Source organism: Perna viridis, chromosome 3, assembly GCF_037379345.1.
Source record: "Perna viridis isolate PV_CMFRI_1.1 ecotype Kerala chromosome 3, ASM3737934v1, whole genome shotgun sequence".
Lineage (NCBI taxonomy): Eukaryota > Metazoa > Mollusca > Bivalvia > Mytilida > Mytilidae > Perna > Perna viridis.
The window spans coordinates 54655740-54678409 of NC_142447.1; the positions used below are offsets into that span (position 1 = coordinate 54655740).

Genomic DNA, 22670 nt, shown 5'->3' on the forward strand with positions numbered 1-22670 from the left:
GCATCATTTATGCCTCTCCTGGATGTATTTTATGTAAAAAAAAAATAAAAATTGGCAAAAGCTTTTTTGCCTAATGGCAGCTACGTGCCTGAAAACTGTTCACATTTCCATGGCTATTGGCACAAGCATTTTAAGTAATGGTCTGAAAAGAATTTGCTCCATTTCTGTATGAATGGACAATGCAACAAGTGTTGTACAAAACATTGTAATCCAAAAACAGAGAATTTCCCCATTTTGTATGATTCAAGACCCTTAACTCTAAGAATGAAATAAGAAACTTGTGAAAAATGAAAGAGTGCTCACATCAACATAAAAAAAGCAATTCACCAAAGTTTCATAAAAGTTGTAGCAGCATTTTAGAAAGACAGGAGTATAAAAATGACAAATAAATCTACACACAAAATCATTAACTTAAAATAAATGTATTCAAACAAATGTTCACAACCAACAATAATCAGCCTGAAATCTTTCAACTGTCATGCAAATACTTTTGATGACAAACACAATGATATTTACCGGTAAGTATCAGTTTTCATAAAAATCAGACAGGAGGTGATTCATGCATGTCGAAATCCCACCTAATTCACTTTTATTTCTTATTCAGTATCAGTTACAGACCACATACCCAGTCAAAGTTTTTCATTGGGGTGTTGTACTTATGAGACAAAATTTATATAGCTTGTACGTGAAATAAGCACTTTGCAAGAGTTATTTTGTTCTATTGGTTGATTTTAGTGAGAGAAAAATGTATGAAAGGGCAACTGTTATGCAAATATATAGCATATGTATATTGAAAAACATTGTTTGTTCTGTGGGTTTTTCTACACCATGAATCACTTTAATATGGGCAATGTCTGAATCTTATATGGACTGGTACTTAAGGAATTAACTGTCACATAGTATGGACAAAAAAACTTAAAATTAATCCAGTTATTTAATTTTACACAGGTTTCAACCCTGTTATGATTCCAAAGTCAAAGGTGAGCAGTACATCAACTCTTAACTCCGTAGTTCTGTAGTGAATAAACATAGTGGTAACCAAAAAAAGATGAATATAAAATACTACAAGTGTTAAATCACCCCTGTAAAGAAACATGATACTGCCACCTTTGAATTCAACCCCTTAATGCTATAAACATTAACATAAAATACAACCAGGAATACTAATATGTATGTATATGTATTGCTTTTTTTCACTGCAAGCATTATATTTGAGCAATCAATTTGCATTTTTAGTATATTCATTGATGACATACAGTCAGCAACCTTTACTTAAAATACTGTACTGGTTGATGTTGACGACCAGTGGAATGTGAAGTTGCACATATTGTTGGTGGGTAACAACACACCGAATTTGAAATCAATGCATCTGTCGGGAGTTGAGATTTTTTGTGACGAAAATTTTCTCTCTCATTCCATATATCTGAAATTGTTAAGTCCCATGAAAAATGAAGTTGATAATAGACAACAATTGAAATCATTAACAAATGCTCCATCTACATAAAGCTACACACTGAATTTAAAATTGATCTATCCAGCCAAGATCACTGTCACTAAATTAGGGTGAATGGAGGGACAAGGTCATCCCAATATACCACCCACTGAATGAACGGAGGTATAATAAACACATCAATAGAAGCATAAGGACAACAACAGTGCATTTACTAGAAATAAGTAAAATGCTCTGGTTTGACCCTGATTTTAAGCCTAATCATTTTATTGTTAAATTTCATGTCAAAATACTGTTATTGACATTATACACTCTATATTTACCACTGGAGAAGTTATTATTAGGTTAGTCTTATGTAATAAATAAACTGAAAAACTATATATATCAAATTATATAGAATATATACAAAATGATAGATGCCCATCTTCATTAAAATATTTGTGCAGTAGAAAAAAAATATTACAAATATGGATAAAAATACATATTCAGTAATAGTAAAGATAGATAACTTATGTCACTTCTGGCTTCAATGAACACACTAATTGCTTCATCAATTATTATAACAAAATAATCTTCTGTGTTCATCAAAACAAATTCCCATCATGGTATCAGCTCTATAATTTTTAAGAAATAAACAATACTTTCTATTGTCATAAAGTCGATGAAACAAATAAATCCTGACTTGAATATAGAATAAATCTACTGCTGCCTTATTGGATTGTATACTTATATCATTTCATCCTTAAAATATAAATATCAACAAAACCAGGACTGAACATGAATAAAAATAAGTGTGTATGATTCACAGTTGGATTCAAAACCACGAGCAATTAATGACCTCTGACACTACAATACAGATTGTGAGGATCTTCACATACACTTTTAAAAGGTAGCAAATGGCACCTGTGGAAACATTGTGTTAAACTGCATACACTTTTTTAAGACATAAGTACTGTATAAGTTATTTTAGGATAAACGTACTGTATCAGTTATTTTAGGATAAACGTACTGTATTAGTTATTTTAGGATTAAGGTACTGTATCAGTTATTTCAGGATAAATGTACCGAATGAGTTATTTTAGGATAAACATACTGTATCAGTTATTTTAGAATATAAGTACTAAATCAGTTATTTTGAACATTTATAAGACTTCTATAACACCAACAAATATAAATTATAAGTATCCGTTTACTTAGTATTTTCAACCAAAGATAGGGGAAATAAATGAAAAAAGAAAAACAATAAGGGCTTTAATGCCACTCAATCAAGAAGGAATTATCAACATGAAAAGAGAAACATCACTGTATCCAAGAAAATCTGCGGTCCAGTACTAAATGGTTATTAAACAATTCTATTGGATCCTTAACATTTACAGGAAAATCCTACATGGTTAGCACAAACAAATTTACCTTTTACTTAATGGATCCATATACAGAATATTAAATACTTAATCATTCTGAAGAAGTATAAGAACGTTCTGAAACAGTTAATTAAATTATATTTTCTTATTTACATTTTAATGCCTTGTATCAGTAGTTCTATTAATAAGTTCCTGTACCATTCCAATCTAACAAGTTTACATGCTTTTCTTCACTTTACAATTTCTACTTAACAATTTTGTTCACTAATGTTAAAATTGAAATAATCATCATGAATTCTGTAGGGAGTTCTCAATGTCTTTGTTTACTTTCATGAACTTTTCTTCTTGGCTTAGGTTTTCTTCAAGGAACACTGCAAAAGATTAAATCATGATGTTACCAGAAGTTAGCCAATAAAACTTAACTATAAATGTTTTTATCAGAAAACACTGAATCATTCTGCCTTCATAAAACATTGAATCATTCTGCTTCCAGAAAACAATTAATCTTTCTGCTACAAGAAATCAATGAATAATTCTGCTACCAATAAGAAATGGCCTTACTCAAAATCTACATTTTGGATTTTGCTGAAAATCGAACTTAATCTGTATTATATGGTACTAAAAACAAGAGCCTGAGTCGCTCACCTGGCAACCCATGCCCTATTAATTAAGTAAGTAAAGATATTATGCTTTGTTACCATGTTTGACAAAATAATGCTGAAAAAGAGGACATATTGATGAATGCTCTGTGTTCAACTGAGTACCTATGGCACTGCAAAATGTTGGAAATGCATTCAAAGTGTTTTTAGAACCTCTGGAAAAAATCGGGGCACAGGTCCCCCTATGCCCTGTTATTCCATAGGGTTTGAGGGAGCATTAGCCCAATATACATTTGCTGAAAAGTAAAGTTAAATCATGGCCGTCCAGAACAAATTTTTGTCATCACCATTCAACTTAGAACATAATGTTTCCTAAGGTCATCCAAAAATCATCAGAATCCAAGCAAGTGATGAAAATGGTTGCAAAATGGAAAACTATTTGAAAATGGCCGCCTAAAAAAAAATTTGAAAACTGCCAGTCAACTCAGAATATCATGTTTATCTAATAAGTAGCTTTCATCTTCATTATTCTTATATAGTTCAGGAAAAATAGCAAAAAAAGCATTTTGACCTCTAAATTGTATTTTTGGTAACAACAGCATGTTTTTCGATGAAAAATTTTAAATGATCAATTTGTGCAGGATACCTTAAAAAGAGCTATGCCAACTTCCATTAAATCTTGTTGCACTGTTTCAGAGAAGAAGATTTTTATAGTTGTACATATGAAAAGCAACAAAAAAAATCTGTTTCCAGACCTTCAACAAACACAAACTTTCAATGAATCCTTAAAGTAGTTTTTCAGGAGAAGATTTTTGAAAGTAATAACATCAAAAGAAAAAGAAAAATATAAATGTCCAAAAACGACAACAACTCCAACATGGGTCAACTGATTTTCACACCATAATTTGACAACAGATAGATCTGATCATGTTAAACACTTCAACCCTATCAAATGTGGTTAAGCCTAACGGTTTTGGAAATACATGAGAAACACTGCTGTCTGACCCTTAAAATTTATTTTAAATTATGATGACCACATTTTTCAATGGATCAAAAATTCACATGGCCATTTTGTGCTGGATACTCTAAGAAAAAATCAAGCTACTTTTCATCCAAATCAATTTAGTAGTTTCAGAGGAGAAGATGCTTGAACAATTGTTAACGACAACAGACAACCATGGACGCCAAGTGATGGCAATAGCTCAAACGGCCTACGGCCAGGTGAGCTAAAAAACTTTGAAGGGTATTGCATAATATCTCACCACTTCATGGAGTATGGTATAAAACTAACAGTCCATGCAAGATTTATCATAATTTAAAAAAAAAAAAACATGAAAAAAACCTTCAAACTGACCTCCAAATTACAGTTTATGGAAAGAAATGATCAATTCAAGTATGTGACAAGCTGTCTTGGGCTGTCTTCACACATGTTTCTTAGAAATGTTACAGCCTGGACCAGGTAGGTTTAAAATAATCAATCAATCAAAATTGGAAAATCTAACATTATACTGGTAAATCATTTTGATATAAAAAAAATCAATAAATCATCACTACTGATTTATGCTAAAATAATGATATGTTATTTCCAGATTAATCTACAGTTTTTAACTTTCTGAATACCTACCAATATCTGATCTATCTTTTATTTCATTAAAAAACTGAACATAGTGTGGCCAAACAACTTTCTCAAAATACCCAGGTACATCTGGAGGATTATAATGTCTTTCTCTATAAAACATATAGACATAAATATCATTTCCAAACATTTGTTATATGTCAATAAATATGAATATGTAAATTTGTTGTCTTTTTTTCCTTGACGACACTAAATGTTGTGTTATTGTAGAAGTATTTTCTTGTTAGATTTGAGTCAGCACTGTATTAATGGTACAGTCTTCCAACAAATATGTATATACATGTGTACAAGTGTATTATCATCTGAATCTATACTCCCTCAAATATCTTTTGGTGGTGAAGGTCAATGGATAAATAATGACAAAATATTTCTATAAAAACTCTGACAACTATGATTAGCGGAAACCATTTCTCAGAAAATTCGTTCAGTTAATATTAGTCTTTTCAACTGTGGCTTCATTGCCTTCATTATTCTATATTCTCATTCATTGTTGTACATATTCTGTGCCAGTAATATATTTCCAATTTGATGTTTGTTTGTTTGTTGGGTTTAATGTCCAACAGCAATATTTCAGCTATTTCAGCTATATTCAGATGAATATTTCCAATTTGAGAATGATATAAACATATAATGAATTTAATATAAGTAGTATGTATGTTTAGTAATCCTCAATTCTGTTTTTTAATTATTTATTCTATGTAATAGTCAAATGATTTATGTTTAACATTACTGCATCATCCTATCAATCAGCACACTTACAGCCTTCTTTTATAACACACCTCCTTTGATGTTACAATAAAATATCTTTTATCAAACAGCTCACTCAATGGTCTAGAATCAAAGATAATACAGAAAGAAAACTAAAGAATGATATGTCAATATTAACATGAATATTCAGTACTAATAAGTTCAAATAGTTCATTAAAGCATATTTAGTTAATGCTGTTACCAGAAGACAATGTTCTGCTACCAGACACTGGTTGACATAACCTGTGCCATGCTGATTTTTTGCTTATTATTGGGAAACAGATATGCTTTGACAATTGTGAAAATATCCAGTTAACTCAAATGCAAAAATGACTAAGCTGAACCAATCTTTATTAATTTAAGTTCAGTTTGTGGATAAATGACTTAGTGTCAGGGTAAAAATAGGGTTAGTTGGGTAACTGTAAACTGACACATACTTTTTATGGCTTAAGTAAAATACTAAAATATTCAGACTTCAAATTTTCACTACTGGTCAACAAGATAATGTGACTTAAAACCTCAATAATTTAAGATAAATCTATTTAAATAATACCTACTGATAGTTAAAGATGGTAAATCCTTCCACTAGTAACACTGAATTTTCTATAGGATCTTTCTGTAGTTGTTTCTCTTTCCAAGCTTTTACATCTTTTGTCATGGCTTCCATGTCTAGTGCTGTGAGCACTGAAATACACATCACTTTAGCTAACTTAGAGTAAACATATTAACAATGAATCTTAGAAGACAAATTTGACTTTTTGCTTGTAAAGCCTATCATTTTATCAGTAGTCTATGCTATTTAGGTAATTTGTAACCCAGTATTGTATTTGTTAACTTGCCTGTTATATATGATGGTGGTGTAGACATTAAATTGGTCTTGTTTTAAGGGAAAGTTTTCCAGATAATAAGTCTACTTTCTATTGACCTTATCCACAGATTTTTGGCATATGGATGTATCACAATGAGGTGTTGTGTCATCTTACCATGATAACCATCTTGTGACCCTGTTGATGTTTTCTGAACGTCAACTTATGCTTGCAGTTTCCTTCGTTCTGAGTCTGTGTTAACCAATCATTCCCTTAATCAGTCTTTTTTTTGTAGACAAATTTTTACTGTATTCCCATAATAGGTTCCACATTTTCAATATCAATTTAAATTAAAGATAATATATATTAAAATTAAATCTTCTGTTACAAGTGGCCAAGTTCAACATGTTAAAAAGTCAGAAAAAAAAATGTGTTAACTTCCTCCATTCACTGTCCACATCTTCAATATGTATGTAAACACTGTGCAAAGTTTGAATACTTTCTGAGTTACAGACCTTACACTTAAGGTACCCTTAAGTGTGACAGACAGACAGACATAATGACAGAAATGAGTGGCAACCACAGCTGGACGGAGGTATATAAAGTATATAAAGTTGGTCTGGAAGTCAAAAGCATAGGCCACATGGAGATCATCAAGCTTTACTGCAGACACATCCACAAGGCTATCACATGAAACCTATTACAAATCCTATGGATGGATAATAAAATTTTCCAAAAAATACATGACAAGACCATCTTATCCTAAAAACACATGAAGTTGATTTTGTAGTAAAAGGTCAAAATCACATGATGGTCATCATTTAATGAGACACACCGCTTCATGGTGATACATCAACATGCCAATGATCAAACGCCTAATTCAAAAGAAAAAGTCATTGTTCTGCTTACAATATTTTGTATGAGGAGAGAAAATGAAGAACATTTTCCCCTGCAACAGTATGTCTATCTTCTTCAAGGGAAAGATATGCAATTTAAAACAATGAAACAAAATGGAATTACTTACATTCCCAATTATTGTGTTGCACCTCTTCTACCCAAGTTAAACGGGGGTCTCCTGGTAACTACAAAATAGTTATTAATTAACAACAGTTTGCACAATAAAAAAGCTAAGAATCTCTATCACTGATGAATACACTAAACTAACAATTTTCTTAAAAAAGTATAAACACAGGCAGTGTGTAAGTCCTGCATACTTTTAAAAGAAAACTACCTAGTGACACAATCTATGTGTACATGTACAAACAAAATGAATCTATCACACTCACAGCTGGTAATGCAAATAAAACCAATTTTGAAATATATGGCTAAGGTTAGTAAAATTCTGTTCACAAGATGCTTCAGTAATGCACCTTAGAGCATGTAAGTTTACACAGAAAAACTCCCACAAGATACGGAATAAAAATATTCTGGTAGTATGCTACATATACATATTGTGTCCTTACTAAATATCAAGTTTTGGGAAATTCTATTTAATACACATAATTTGACAGTGATTGTGATGACAATGTGCTTCATTTAATTGCTTCTGGAAATGAAGTATAAAGAAACATAACTTCCATAAAATAAGAATGATCAAAATTTCCTTGAACTAATGTTAAAACAAATATTGTGTCTTTACCACATGTATTGTAAACTTCTGTTAAAAAGTTTCCGAGAAATTGCAATGACAAATTAAAATGCTTCATTCATGTACAGATACTTCTAGAAATTAACTTCAAAGAGAATTAACTTCCATAAAATTTTAGGGACAAAATTTCCTGATAATATAAACTAGATATCGTGTCCTTACTGCATACCAAGTTATGCAAAATTTTTACTTGGTACTGAAAAACACTGCAACCTATGAAACTTTGTTGCATGGGAAAACAAGATCTGTTTTGATACAAAGTATCTATAGCAACTTTATTATCAGAAGTTTATACATGTACCAGTACTCATTATCTCACATGAAAATACTTGTCCTGACAAATATGAGTAGAACCTGGAATTATCTGGTGTAAATTTGAGGTCAATGTTGTTTTTCCACTGTTTGTTGGACTGAAATAAACAAAGTTATAAAAAAAATATTATGTAAATTTGATTCTTGTTTCTAACACTAAAACTAACTCTTTTGAAAGAGTAACCAAGGGAACCAAGGCCACAGCAGTAATCAAAAGAATGCAATCCATGGACAAAGACCAGACATGGAAAACAGACATAGACAACAAAGAACATAAAGTAACTAAAATCATACATACAAAGTAACAAAAGAAAGAATGACTAACCTAAAACTTGTCGCTTATATAATCTGACAGAAAAGTTATATATTTCCACTAATCATGATATAGGGAATTTGTCTTTCAATGGATATAAATTTAACAAGAAGTTGTCAAATAATTTTAACTCAAGAAGACTTTAGTATGACTTATCATAAGGATCATTACATGACTTAACAGATAAAAATGAAAATTTGACCACAGATAGACCATGCTGAACACTTTTACCCTATGTCATAATTTGTCTAAACCTAACGGTTTTGGAGATACATAATTGAAGATCTACAGTCTGACCCCTATGCTCTATTTTTAGTAATGGCTGCCATGTTTTTTGATGGAGCAAAAATCTAAACATACTTTTTGTGCAAGATACCCCAAGGACATTCATACCAAGTTTGGTTCCAGTTGGTCAAGTAGTGTCAGAGGAGAAGATTTTTGAAAGAAATCATATTAAAAAGAGCAAAAAAAAAAGGGCAATAACTCCTAAATGGCTTGACAGATTAAAATGAAAATTTAACCACAGATAGATCTCATCATGCTGACCACTTTTATATGCAAAAAACTACAGTCTGACCCCTACGTTCTATTTTTAGTACAGTGGCCATGTTTTTTGACAAATCAAAAATCTAAACATGAATTTTGTGCAAAATACTCTAAGGAACATCTGTGCAAAGTTTCATATAATTCTTCTCAGTAGTTTAAAAGGAGAAGATTTTTGAAAAATTGTTAACGGACAATGACGATAGATGCCAAATGATGGCAATAGCTCACATGACCTTCTGTCAGGTGCGCTAAAAATTAAAGGTTGACTTCAATTATTTCTTAATACTACCTTGGAATAATGTATAAATTGTGTACTGGTTACTGACTGTTATCTCAGGAATAAAATACATGTATGTAAAAAGGGGATGAAAACAAAAATTTGGTTACTTATCTTATTTATTTGCAGCACTATTTTTTACTTAAAAGAAGAATTAGAGTGAGAGTATATAATTAATTTAACTTAGACCTCTTTTTTGTAGTTAAGATTGTTTTGTAAAATATAACTAGACTGAGACTGATCAAATTCATCTTACCCAGATATACCAACAACAAGAACATTTGTTTCTATATCTTTGCCATTTACATGTAGATCTCTTAGTACATCTGCAAAAAAAAGTTGTATGTTATTTGTTTTTAACAATACACTGCAGATGAAAGCAGACAATCAGATACAACTTCACCTACAAACCACAAATTTAGAAGGACAGACATTTGTATATCATTCAACCTCCTATCATAGACAAGCATATACATGTAAATACTTCTTCCAAAATTGTGTTTTCTTTTATTTTTGCATTATTCAATATAATTCCAAAAGGATTCTGTTTACATATACAGCTGAACAAAGTTTTCTTGCTCCCAAAAGTGAAGGCCTTTTGGATGTGTTTTATTGCCTTTTCTGTCAATTTTCCCAAAATAGATGTTAATTTATGCTTACATGATGTGCCAAATTTGCCTCCAATAGGCTAGAGTGCATTTTTATTACCTAGCATCATGAAACACTATTTCATGTGCACTGTCACATTTTTTAGCTTTCTCTAAAAATAACATCATGGCAACTCCATATTCATATACTGTTAAGGATTATTGTAAATGTGATTCAGAACCAAAGGAGGAAAAACATTCACTAGCTTCGATGATTAAATACAAATCAAATCAAAGCGTCTTCAAAGATAGGGATGGCCAAACCGTCAAAACACAATGATGACATCCAAATGTTTATGAAATTACTTTATCAGTCTTACAATTTTTTACATGTGCTGTACGATTCAACCCAAATACATTTTGGAACATGACAATGCCACACGTGTATAAGGACAATTCAAATCATATGTCAGGATGCTTTAAACAGTATTTGAAAGCAGTTAGAATAATATAACCTGGCTGACAAAATGAGAGGTGTTATGAATTTATGTTTCTTTGGGAGAGTTCCAGGTTTCACCTATCTCATACTGGAGCATTAATGGTTGTTATACCAACTTAGTCTAGTATGTCCAGGAAAAGCATCAATATCCGATCTGTACCTTATTTCGGGAGCTTAAAAATAGTACCATGGCAGCTCCATTTCTGTAAACTGTTTTAAATGCAATTGTGAACCAAACCAAACTAGGAAATTATCTGCTTGCTTTGATGAATAAATACAAATGTAAACATAGCTTTTCCCATGATAGGGATGGCCACAACAGTTAACAGTATGGAACCTAAATGTTTGCAAAAATGAGCTTATGAATGGCGGACAATTGGGTCCAAAGGCATTGTGGACAATTACAATCAGGAGCGTGTATTTTTGAGGCAAACTGGACTGGAAGATTCAGGGCCTATATAGACACTGATGACAAGGAGAAGTTTTAGTAGCAACAAGGAGAAGTTTTAGTAGCAAGTACTGTGAAGTGGTGTGAGCTCTACAATTATTACATGTACTATCTTCATTTTCCTTAAGGTTCCTAAATATACCAACCAAAAAAAAGTAATGTCCAAAAAGTAACAAAAAGTGACTGTCCTTATGGAGAAAATTCAAAGTTTCCTTAAATCAAACAAATAAAAATATACTGGTTTAGATTACCTTTCAGTAAAAATAACTTCATCTTTTCTGATAGTTTTCAAGTCTTCGTTATTTTCTTTTATTAAAAGAAGTGAATATGATGTGTTTTTAAAAATATCAGGAAAATTTACCTGTACCTCAGCTGTTGTCAGAAAAAATAAAAAATATAACTCTGATTGTATTATCCAAAACACAGTATAGCTTTTCTGAGATACAATGTAAGAAAGGCAATCACTTTCTTTTTGGACTTTACTGCTGTCAATTGTGTCCAAATTTTATTTGTGGGTACATCACATTGATATGCGTAAAATATTCCCACAATTAAAATATAGTGTTTGTCAAAAAAACTTGTCTGACCCCTCCCCCTCCTTCCACTTGTGCCTAGGAGGTTTTAACGTCCCTGAGGCTGAGCCTGACTATTAAGTTTATTGCTAATATTATTATTATCAGAATAAAATAACAGCCACAGGGCTGAGGGTTTGCACAATGAAAGGTGGTGTAAATTTATGTTTCTTTGGGAGCATTTTAGATTTCATCTATCTCACATTATTATAATAGTTCTTACAAGAACTGATCTCTCTTTGTTCAGTATCAATAGACTCCTCCACAGACCATTTACCATCAGTTGTCTCCCCTTCATCTGAGCCCCCAGGTTGGTTTGCAAGTTGCTCTGTATTGATTCTTTGGAGGAAGGCATTCAATAATTGTTTGTTTAAGTGGTCTGTCTGTGTAATTTTTCTTTCTTTCTCGGGGCTTAATGCATTTTGATATAAGTTTTCATTTAAAACATTTTGATTTCCTATTTTTTCGCTTTCGTCGACTTCCATAACTAATTTTCAGAATAACCTTACATTTAAGTGAACGAATCTTAAGGAACTTTTATCATCAAATATTTTGTCTACTATTAATAAATCTATATGTTTTTCAGACATATTTGTGGTTTCATACTCGCTTCACAAATTATATATTACCAATATATATTAAAAAATCATATATTTTCGTTCCTTAAAATATAATTTGTTAGATTTAGACATAAAAATTTCAACTTATTTTGCAATAGTAATAATATACTGAACAGATTTTTATTGTTTGTCATTTCTTTTCGTGATAGTATTGTTAGATATATCGTACGCAATTTGAAAGACATAGCTCACGTAAGAAAATACCATTTTTGTCGAGTTAGTGCCACCCATTCCAACATCTTAAACTCTTACCATACTACTAATTGAACTTATTTTTCTTCCAATTTTCCTACTTGTTTGAGGAATTTTGAGAAAAAATATGGTTTTGAAGTTTACTTATTTGGCCCATGTTTGAGAGCAACAAAAACTGAAATTGCTCTTGTTCTAGCGATGCCATGCCCATGGCACAGAGGTATATTCCTGATACAACATTAACATAGTATACGAACAAACATTGTTTATTTAAGGAATGACTGTTATATTTTTTTCGGTCTATGAAGAAATAACCTCAATCAAGTGGTGCACACTGAAAAACGAACGTTGCAGGCTATTTTTAATTGTGCACCACAGGCAATGAGGTTATTTCAAATAGATGGAGAAAATATATAAGTTCATTCTTTATAATTTACTTTTAGTATCAAGTTTAACAGGTAAATCATCAAAAAAGGTTGTTGACAAAATTTGATCTATGAGATGATGGACAATTTTTTTATCCAATCAGAAAGCGTGTTGCATCTGAAATTAAATTATTTGTAAATGCATTTTGTTGTGTTTGTAACTCACTGTCTCTCATCCTCACCCATCAATCCTCATACCCAATTCATTAAAGTAAGCACCATGAACTTCACCATACTCAAACTTCATTAAATGAGCAGCTCAGGTCCAGCAATATCCTTTTTAGTTTAAGTGGGTCTGATTCATAATTTGTACAGATGATAAGGAAATAAAACAATTTTCCATGGAATATCTTACAACCTTCTGAGGTAAACAAATTATAAAAGCAAAAAATTCCAAAAAATAAAAAAAATAAATAAGACAATGATCGTCCATTTTCATAAGGGTGGCTTTTCAATTATAGGAAAGTTATGCTTTGAATTGGTTGAAATAATCACAGCTATATTTTGTTTTCAATGGTTAGAGTCTAGAACAGCCAGTTGAACAGCAGTGAAGAAAGATGTGCATACATACATACAAATGTACATGCAACTTTTCCAAAACGAATTGAAGTAGAAAGATAATTAGAATAGACTCGGGACTATCAGAAAAGAAAAAAAATATTTTTCCTGACACATTATCTCATATGATACATTTTTATTTGTTTGGTTAAAGGAAATGATATATATTTTCTCCATAAGGACAGTCACTTTTTGTAACTTCATTTGATATTTGGTGAATTACTGTACACTTTTTAGCACATACAACATTTCCATGTAGGTATAGATTTGTTATTTAGACTTCTTTTTCAACAGAAATTATTAGTTACTGAAAGAATAATATGCCTAAGAAATTCAAGGGAGAAAATACAAAATCAGCTGTTGCCAGAGCAAGAAAGCAGGAACAGAGAGACTTAGAAACATCAAGAAAAGAAAAAGAGAAGGAAGATGAGTTTTGGAGGGATGATGACAAACATGTAGCCAAGAAACAGCAAAGAAAGGTTTGCTATCATTTAATACTTTGTTTGAAAAGCTCCTGAACAAAATTAAGGAATAACTGCAAATTTTAGTATTTTCAAATCTTAATTCCTATAAAATTCATATCAATCTTCAAAATAAATGTATGTTTAAGATCACTCAATTGGATTTCCCACATTGTTACAATATGTAATATTTGGAAATGAAAATTAGTAGTGAAATCACCAGAAAAATATATTTTAGGTAAGTAATATCTTAATTTTTACATGTGTGTTTTTTAACATTTCTAACATTTAGATGTGCGTTGTCAGAAATAAATACAATCTTGATCTCATACAGGAAGATAAGGAGAAAAAGAGGTTAGAGCAACTAGAAAGAAAAAAAGAATTACAGAAATTACATGATGAAGAAATGGAATCTATAAAAGCAAAAAAACCACCAACTTGTGACAAACTAACAAGAGCACAGATTGCTGAACATGTGGAAAAGGAACGCAAAGTAGCTCAAGGTATAAATAATACATACTTGTAGCAGTAATAACCAGATAAGGCTTCTTTTGAATAATTTTATAAATAGAAAGAACAGTTGAACAATAAATATCATGCACAGAATTGACAGATACACATCATTCACAATTTACATGTACATGTATGTGTGTCTCTCATCACAAAAGTACTACTGATAACTGAATGGAGTTAAAGCTTAAAAATACTCCCTTAAACCAAGATTTATTTTCATCTTTTAAACTGTGATAAAGGTTTTATATTCTATAAAATGAGCTGCACTTACATTTGTTGAGAAATGCTTTTATTTCACCATTGCATGAATCTTCTTAATTTTTATTCTCTTTTAATTGAATTCTACCATTTGTTTTACAAATCTCTAGTTACTTTGAAAAGCACTTAAACATTTATTTACACTAATCAAAATTGCCTTATTAGACTTTTCCAACTAAAATTCATTCTGTATAGGAAATTAATGTAAGTTACATTATATAATATTTCATAGCTGGTCAATGCAGTGGCACAAATCAGTCAGCATTTCAAAAAATGTGATAACTAACCAATAAAATGAGTACATATTTAGAAATAGTTCATTCTTATGGCAAACATAAAAAAATCAGATTTTATAATACAAACTTGTGTATTATTGAAATCAGACAAAATTTTTATTCTTACTTAAAATATTATAAGATGATAAGTTTTTGCCAACAGACCTATCACTTTTTCATTGGCAGATTTCACTTTAAAACTTTTCACAATATGTCATGATATATCACTGATTGCATTACAGATAAGAAAATAAAACAATGATGATAGTTACTAAATTTGTTTTTCAACTTTCTGAATTTTTGGGGCTTTCATGGTGGAGGTATACTTTGACAATCAATAAATAAAATATAATATTTTGACTATTTGAGACTGCACAGATTTGCCTTGGTACAAAATTAGTTAAACAATTCCAAAGGAAATTATAAAAATACTCAAGTTTTGTAACTGATGAGTCTTTCACATTGACTTTTGACCTTGAATTCTTTCAGCTTGAACCATGGAAAAATTCTAAGACATGCTTTAATTGAAGTACCTTTTAAATACCTTTAAAATGAAATGAAAATGTTTTTTTTTGGCATTCAGGTCCATTAAGTTTCAGCACTGAACTACTTCACCCTCTTCTGGAGTGCTTCATTGTTTAGATCAAATAATTATCTCTTTGAATGTTTTTCTTCTGTAGCAACTGCAGAAAAAGAAGCAGAAGAAACACATCTTGATAAACCAATAGAGGAGAATTTGAACAGATTACAGATTGAGGGAGAGGCTAGGAGTGTGGAGGCTGCAATATCAGTTCTAAAGTATGTTGTTTTTAAGTCAAAATTATGGATATACTTATGTGATGCTTTTATGTTAATATAAGTCTGAATAGTTTGTCATTTTATGTTTTGAAAAGAAAAAAAAGGATGAAATTATGTTAAATATAAGATCATTTTAATTAGGAGGGTGGGAATCTACCTTGTATTAATAACATGGCGATGCTGCATATTTAGGATTAGAGATCAGGTAATACTGAAAAAAAAAGTTTTCATGCAGGGAAAATGATAACTTACTTTTCAATTTTTCTCAAATATTTGATTTTATTATGTCTGCTTTCATCATTTTGACAGGCAAAAACTGGTAATTCATAGTAGTCATTATCATTTGGGCAAAACTGTTGAAAGAATATAAAATATATGCTTTGCAAATATCCAATTGTTGTTTTGGTTTGGTCAATGGTCATATGACTTTAACTACTTTGTAAAACAGAGAAAAGTGATTTGTAGAACGGTCAGGGAGAAATGGAGGCAAGATTCCTATGTGTACTGCTACATTTTAGTTAATACAACAATTTAGTTCCTGTTTAGATTGGTCCATTTGTTTCTATAAGCATGATTTTTTTCACTCTGTAGAAACTGCACTATGATTACCATACAGATTGTGGATTGGATAATCTTCCCTTTTGTATTTTCCTACATCTTTAAGCATTTTTAAAGTTTTCATCCAACCATCATATTCCTGGGCTAATGAATGTGTATTATTCGAAAGAGTATACAGTGAAACTTCTCCAAACCAGACCCTCAGAAAACAGGTCTTCCCTTCGAATCAGCCATTTTCAAAAGTCCCGGGCGATATACATGTACCTTAAAACCTGTGTGTTTTGTCTCCAATAGACCGGCCACCCCTAAAACCGTACATCGGCTGGTTTTTCACAGTTTTAGTTACATATTTCAAATAAAAACAACCTCACAGTTCTGGCTGCCCGGTTATTGTTCACATGTAATAAATGTAATATTATGTAATTAATAATTCATTCACTGACTGTTTTTCATTTCATCAGTGGACAGGTGATCATTGAAGGGGACAGTAGTTTAAACAACAAATTTAATCCAGTCATTACATTTTGTCACTGGTTGGTGTTAATTGTTGTGTACATATGTCAGACAACCGGAGTCATTTAATAGTACAATCTTTTAACTGTCAATTAATGTGACCTGTACCCAAGCTAAAACAACATAGGGGTGAAATTATTAGACTTTGTTGATAGGTAATTTACGAAAACAATACAAATAATTAATTACCATCAATAGCCCTTTGATCTTTAATACACATTCTTTCAAAATCAAATCATTTACAAATAGTGCAAGCTTTGAAATGTAATAAAAGGCCAAAAGGTTTGAATCGGCATTAAATGTCTCGACCAACAAACTGACTAGGTGTAGGGTTATAGAACACATTAATGGAACAGCTCTTAGAATGCATTGCTATTTTTCACAAAAGCGGCCACCCCTATAAACCGGCCATTTTTTCTTGTCCCAGTGGTAGCTGGTTTGGAGAAGTTTCACTGGAGTTCATAAGAGTACACACTTATCTATGTTTCCGGTTTATTAGTTACAAATGTATGTGTTAGACATTTAACATTTTTTTATTGAATTAAATAAATAGTAAAAGTTCATTTGGGACTTATCAATGGCAAACAATTAAGTGAAAAAAGAAATCACCTATGTCCAATCATGTTTGAAAGTGGTACAGTAAAAAAATTGTTTATTTAATACAAACTTATATATTGATTGTTCAATATCTTTAAAAAATGACTATTTTACATAGGTGTATGATGATTGCATCAACTGACACTATTGATACTATTAACTAATGGATACAAGTCTATCCCTAGTTGGAAATGTGACCTGGGATACATATTAATTCTGAGAGTATTTGATGTTTACAGGGATAAAGAAGCAGAGGGAGATCGCCATCCAGAAAAGAGAATGAAAGCTGCTTACAAAAAATATGAAGACACTAATCTGCCCATACTAAAACAGGAAAATCCTAGCATGAAACTTTCTCAATTAAAACAAATGTTATGGAAGGACTGGATGAAATCTCCCGAAAACCCATTGAACCAAAAGCTTGCGGAGACATAGCCTCAGATTCTCCTTGTTCAGGACTTTTTGCTTATTTATTCATGATGGTGTTTTTGTGTCCATAAAATAAATATTTGCAGTATTTCAGAAACGAAAATGATGATAGATGATACATTTGTATGCGATATTGTTCAATTTTTTATTGATGCTCCACTTTACTACATGGTACACGTGCAGAAAAGTAAAAGAAATTTCTTTTCAGAAGTGGCGAAAACATCTATTTTTGTTCCTCATTTATTGTTATCTAATGCTAAAGAATTTAACAGTTTGAATAAACTGTGTTATAATACCTAAAACATTTGTTAAACTTACACAGATAGTGAAATGTATGATGTCCTAGATGTGCTACATTGGTGTCACATATCATAATACAAAACTACTGTTCTTACTATTTCAAATGATACCATGCTAACAATAAAAGATTAATTCTACCGGTAACATTGAAAGAGGTATGTTAAGAAAATATGAAAATCAGCCCCAAAAACTATAGTGTTTCAATTAAATTGGAAAATAATGTAATGTATAACTTGGATATGTGAAGTCAGCCTCATATCTTGACCTTCCTATCTTGGAAAACCATAAATCTGTGCTATCTTTTTTTTGTCTCTCTACCAAGGACGATGATTGATATTTACCGTCTGTGTACTGGATTCCTAAACTCCACAAGAATCCATAAAAACAACGTTACATAGCTGGATCTGCAAAATGTACTACCAAACCTCTTTCAAAACTTTTAACTTCTATAATCACAGCTGTCAAAGAGGGTCTGCAGTCCTACCACAACACTTGTTACTCCCACAGTGTAATTAATTCATCGTGGATCCTGAAATATTCGAAAGATCTTTTGGAGACATCCACTTCAAGGCTATTATCAGAAATATCATAGCATTAAAAACTCTTCTACACCTATTAAGATGACTTTTTGAATAGTACATGCAGAAAATTTGTAGAATCTTGCTTTTTATTTGTTCTTTTGAAAAGTTAAGCTTTTACATTTTTAACCTGCTTACTTAAAATTATAGAGTATTAATGACGTACCCTGTTGAAAAAAAAAACAAACAAACAAACACAAAAAATCACCATTTTCTTGAAAGAGTAATCAAGGGAACCAAGGTTACAGCGGTAATCAAAAGAGTGTAATCCAGGGACAAAGACTAGACATGGAAAACAGACATACACAACAAAGAACATTTTTTTTTAAATTTCTATCATATTTAAGTGACAATTTCTATATCTTTATTGTATAAATTTGTATATTGAGAACAATTCTATGTATGAATCAAAATCATGTGGAAACCTCAAACTTTCAAATATCTTTAAAATAACTAAAATAAGTCTATATGACATATTAACATCGAAATTAGCAGAATGTTTTCTTTTTTGCAAACTTGTTGCCATGGAAACCAACATTTAGTATTACCTAACCTAACAAAAGGGAAATTTTGATGTTTTCAGTGAACTTGTTACCATGGAAACCATTAATGCGGACATTATAATTTTATGCTTTAGATAGTTTGACAACTCCATAATAACAATACAACCAGTTTGTGTAGATCTAGTCTCGTCCATATCTCTACAAACTAGGGTATTTAAAGTGTCTACAACTGTTTCCAAAACTAGTCACTTTCAAAATTTTGTTTTATATAACTTTCAATACCCAACAGTACGAAAATGCACCCGTAGATATGTGTATACTTTCAAAAATAGAATTGTCCTTACACAAGAAAATGAAGGAAAACTAGAGATGTGTTATTTTTTAATTTTGAGAAATTTGATGAGAAACTTGGTTTCCATGGTAATTTGGCTAGATCATTCAATCTCAGTTTCCGCTATATAGATGACGTATTATCTTTAAACAATCCTAATTTCGGGGATTTGATACATCGCATCTACCCAAAAGAACTTGAGATAATGGATACTACAGACACTGCGAAGCCAGCCTCATATCTTGACCTACACTTAGAAATCGATGGTAAGGGATGATGAGCGTCCTCTGCTTTTCTAGAAACACCCGCCGAGTTGCTCACAAAAAGGCAAGTCCGGGGTAGACAAACGAGGAAAGGAAAACTATGACCCGTTGAACTAATCAGTTTTCATGGTGCAGATGGACACACCATAACGATCCACGAGATCATGATGACGACCATAAAACTTCTGTAGTGATGACTTCAATCTTGTAGCAACATAACCTTGTTCCAGAAGCCTATTTGTTAGAGTTCTAGCGCGATACAAAAGGTCTGCGTAGTTTCGGCAAGCTCTGGCATAACTGTTCAGTACACCATAGTCTTCTGTGCATCACATTGTTACGTATACCACTTTGTTCAATGTGTATAATACACCACTCAACCAAGTACACAGTCCTGTTAAATAAACAACCCTGATAAATGTGCCACTTATTACATGTTAGTACCCTGTGGCTCTATGAAGTACATTACTCTGTAAATATATGGCTCTGTGAAGTACACCACTCCATAAATATATGGCTGTGTGAAGTACACCACTCCATAAATATATGGCTCAGTGAAGTACACCACTCTTTAGATATGTGGCAACGTTAAGTATACCACTTTGTTATGTATTGCCCAAGATCCCATTCCTCGAAATTCGTGTTCATGTATACTATAATTAGAAACCATGATAATGAGTTGTTTCATACATATACAATAAGTCACCTATAAATAATATATATCCAGATGTAGTTAAAACAAATACGTGTTCACCTTTCCACATACTTCGAATCAAAGTGATTTGAGAGTTTTTTCTCCCATCTCCCAGATCAAAATAATTATTTTCAAAAGAGTTTGATTCAAAATGGTTTTTTTTTCTTTCAAAATTCAGCACCTCCAAATCAAATTACCGTCGGCATACACCTTTCCTCTTTTTCGTTCAGGCTGGAGACCGGATATTTTGGCCATTGATTTTCTTCACATTTTCTTTTATTGACACTAGATATCGGCAAAAATACCAAATCGTCAGCATTGAGATGACTAATACGTAGAAATGAAAAAAAAAATATGACCTAAACCAGAACACATGAACAGAAGCAATCTACATATACAATGTAGCGAATGAAATAAATTACACATAAAAACAAAAAAAATCAGGTGCTTCGGCAGGGTAAACATGTCCTGGTCTGCCAGCGGCTACTGTAATACTAACAACAACAATGAAGCTCCCCGACACGTGTCATATAAAGGCGAAATCATTTATTTCATGTATCATGATGTAAACGTAGTAAATAACTTTGAAGTATCGGAAACATGTCGAAAATTGGCAAAATTAGATTAAGGTAACAAAAAAATCGCCACAAAACAAACGCGTTTATTAGATTAAGATAGACTAAATGATTTAAAATGCAAAATGTGATTTAAATTGAAGGTACAGGCCATTAAAAATATATAAGTAAATTGGGGATATAAGATTCTTAGGACGCTTACCCTACCGGTGCACCTAGTTCATGCTCCCAGTTTTTGTTGGAGTCCGAGTTGCTCATTTACTTTTGTTACTTTGTATGTATTATTTTGTTTTTTATGTTCTTTGTTGTGTTTGTCTGTTTTCCATGTTTGGTCTTTGTCCACGGATTACATTCTTTTGATTTCCACTAGAATCTTAGTTCCCTTGATTACTCTTTCTACTAAATAACTTAGTTCCCTTGATTACTCTTGCACATGGCGCTTGTGATTACGGGAGGACGATGCTAACTGACCAGGGGTATTTTTAAAATCATGGACTAATAACAAAAATGTTCCTGTTGTGTACAACCAAAGTCAATAAATGGGTGGATGGTTGGCATTTAAAAATTAATAACGTTATCGATAATCTGTATGCCTCCTGCAGTTATCGGAATTTTTTGGAATTGATTTACTTTACAAAATGACGGAGTTAAAATAACTTAATCTATTACTATTCGGGTTAACCATGGCCGTCAATATAGAGCACTAACGATCCTATGTACATTTCCGTTCTGTGGGCTGCTATTCGATGCCATTTCAGAAAATCGGTTCCGGGAAATTGTTATCTCAACTTAATTGGTTTATCTCTGTGATATCGAGTATTTTGATATCCAATGATGAAATCTGAGTTATAACTGTATTGGTCTACTTCTATAGAATTATCTGTTAAACTAGCACTTGCGTAATTTGAAAAAAAAAAAAGCCGTTAGGTGTTATGTATTAAACGAGTATTTACCAGATATAAAACCCCACGTATAGATTTTAGATTACCATTTCCATAAGTATTGGAAGTATACAAAAATGTTATGACCAGACATGTTTATTATTCTTTTTTTATTATTCTATAAAAATGGGACATATATGTGGAACGAGTTTTAAGCTCTTCTATAATCCTTTAGTGTCATCGTACTTATAATTACCATTATTTTTATCTTTATATTTATACTCAGTATTGCACATGTACTTCTCATCTGCCTAATGAAATGTATTTTAAGTTATCTTAGCGGAATTTATTGTAATAAAGACACAATACAACAATCTTGTAGCTGGAGTAATTGGCCTTAAAAACGTCTCTCGTTGGGTTTGCCTCTAAAAGGAAAAAAATTCTATCAGTACTGATTAAAAGTAAATACGACCTGCAAAATCTCAATTATGTGTAGATAATTACCCTTTAATTAGTTATTACCATTGAAAGGCGTAATTTGATGTTCTTT

At 31.6% G+C, this 22670-nt stretch overlaps 2 protein-coding genes across 2 annotated transcripts; one reads left to right on the forward strand and one right to left on the reverse strand.

Moving 5' to 3' along the window:
- Positions 1-406: 406 nt before the first annotated feature.
- On the reverse strand, positions 407-12300 carry LOC148622945 (nicotinamide riboside kinase 2-like). The gene is made up of 8 exons (XM_088573325.1): positions 12025-12300; positions 9952-10021; positions 8567-8657; positions 7624-7681; positions 6351-6477; positions 5806-5877; positions 5035-5138; positions 407-3182 (listed from the first exon to the last, which is right to left on the reverse strand). Exons 1-8 carry the CDS (start codon positions 12284-12286, stop codon positions 3100-3102), a joined length of 867 nt encoding a protein of 288 aa, XP_088429451.1. The 5' UTR covers positions 12287-12300; the 3' UTR covers positions 407-3099.
- Positions 12301-12455: 155 nt separating this feature from the next.
- Positions 12456-18300, forward strand: LOC148622946 (coiled-coil domain-containing protein 124-A-like). Its single transcript, XM_088573326.1, has 5 exons — positions 12456-12613; positions 13891-14075; positions 14392-14560; positions 15784-15901; positions 17809-18300. The coding sequence occupies exons 2-5, from the start codon at positions 13917-13919 to the stop codon at positions 18002-18004; spliced, it is 642 nt and encodes a 213-aa protein (XP_088429452.1). The 5' UTR covers positions 12456-12613; positions 13891-13916; the 3' UTR covers positions 18005-18300.
- The last annotated feature ends 4370 nt before the right edge of the window (positions 18301-22670 follow it).

What these genes read in the sequence shown, in the direction of transcription:
- LOC148622945 (XM_088573325.1), bottom strand. Translation starts at nt 12,286, where the DNA reads ATGGAAGTCGACGAAAGCGAAAAAATAGGAAATCAAAATGTTTTAAAT. An exon ending in GTGTGTTATAAAAGAAGGCT is followed by an intron (nt 5,139 to 5,805) that starts GTAAGTGTGCTG and finishes TATGTTTTATAG; the next exon opens with AGAAAGACATTATAATCCTC. An exon ending in AAAAGATAGATCAGATATTG is followed by an intron (nt 3,183 to 5,034) that starts GTAGGTATTCAG and finishes AATCTTTTGCAG; the next exon opens with TGTTCCTTGAAGAAAACCTA.
- LOC148622946 (XM_088573326.1), top strand. Translation starts at nt 13,917, where the DNA reads ATGCCTAAGAAATTCAAGGGAGAAAATACAAAATCAGCTGTTGCCAGA. An exon ending in CCAAGAAACAGCAAAGAAAG is followed by an intron (nt 14,076 to 14,391) that starts GTTTGCTATCAT and finishes GATCTCATACAG; the next exon opens with GAAGATAAGGAGAAAAAGAG. An exon ending in GGAACGCAAAGTAGCTCAAG is followed by an intron (nt 14,561 to 15,783) that starts GTATAAATAATA and finishes TTTCTTCTGTAG; the next exon opens with CAACTGCAGAAAAAGAAGCA.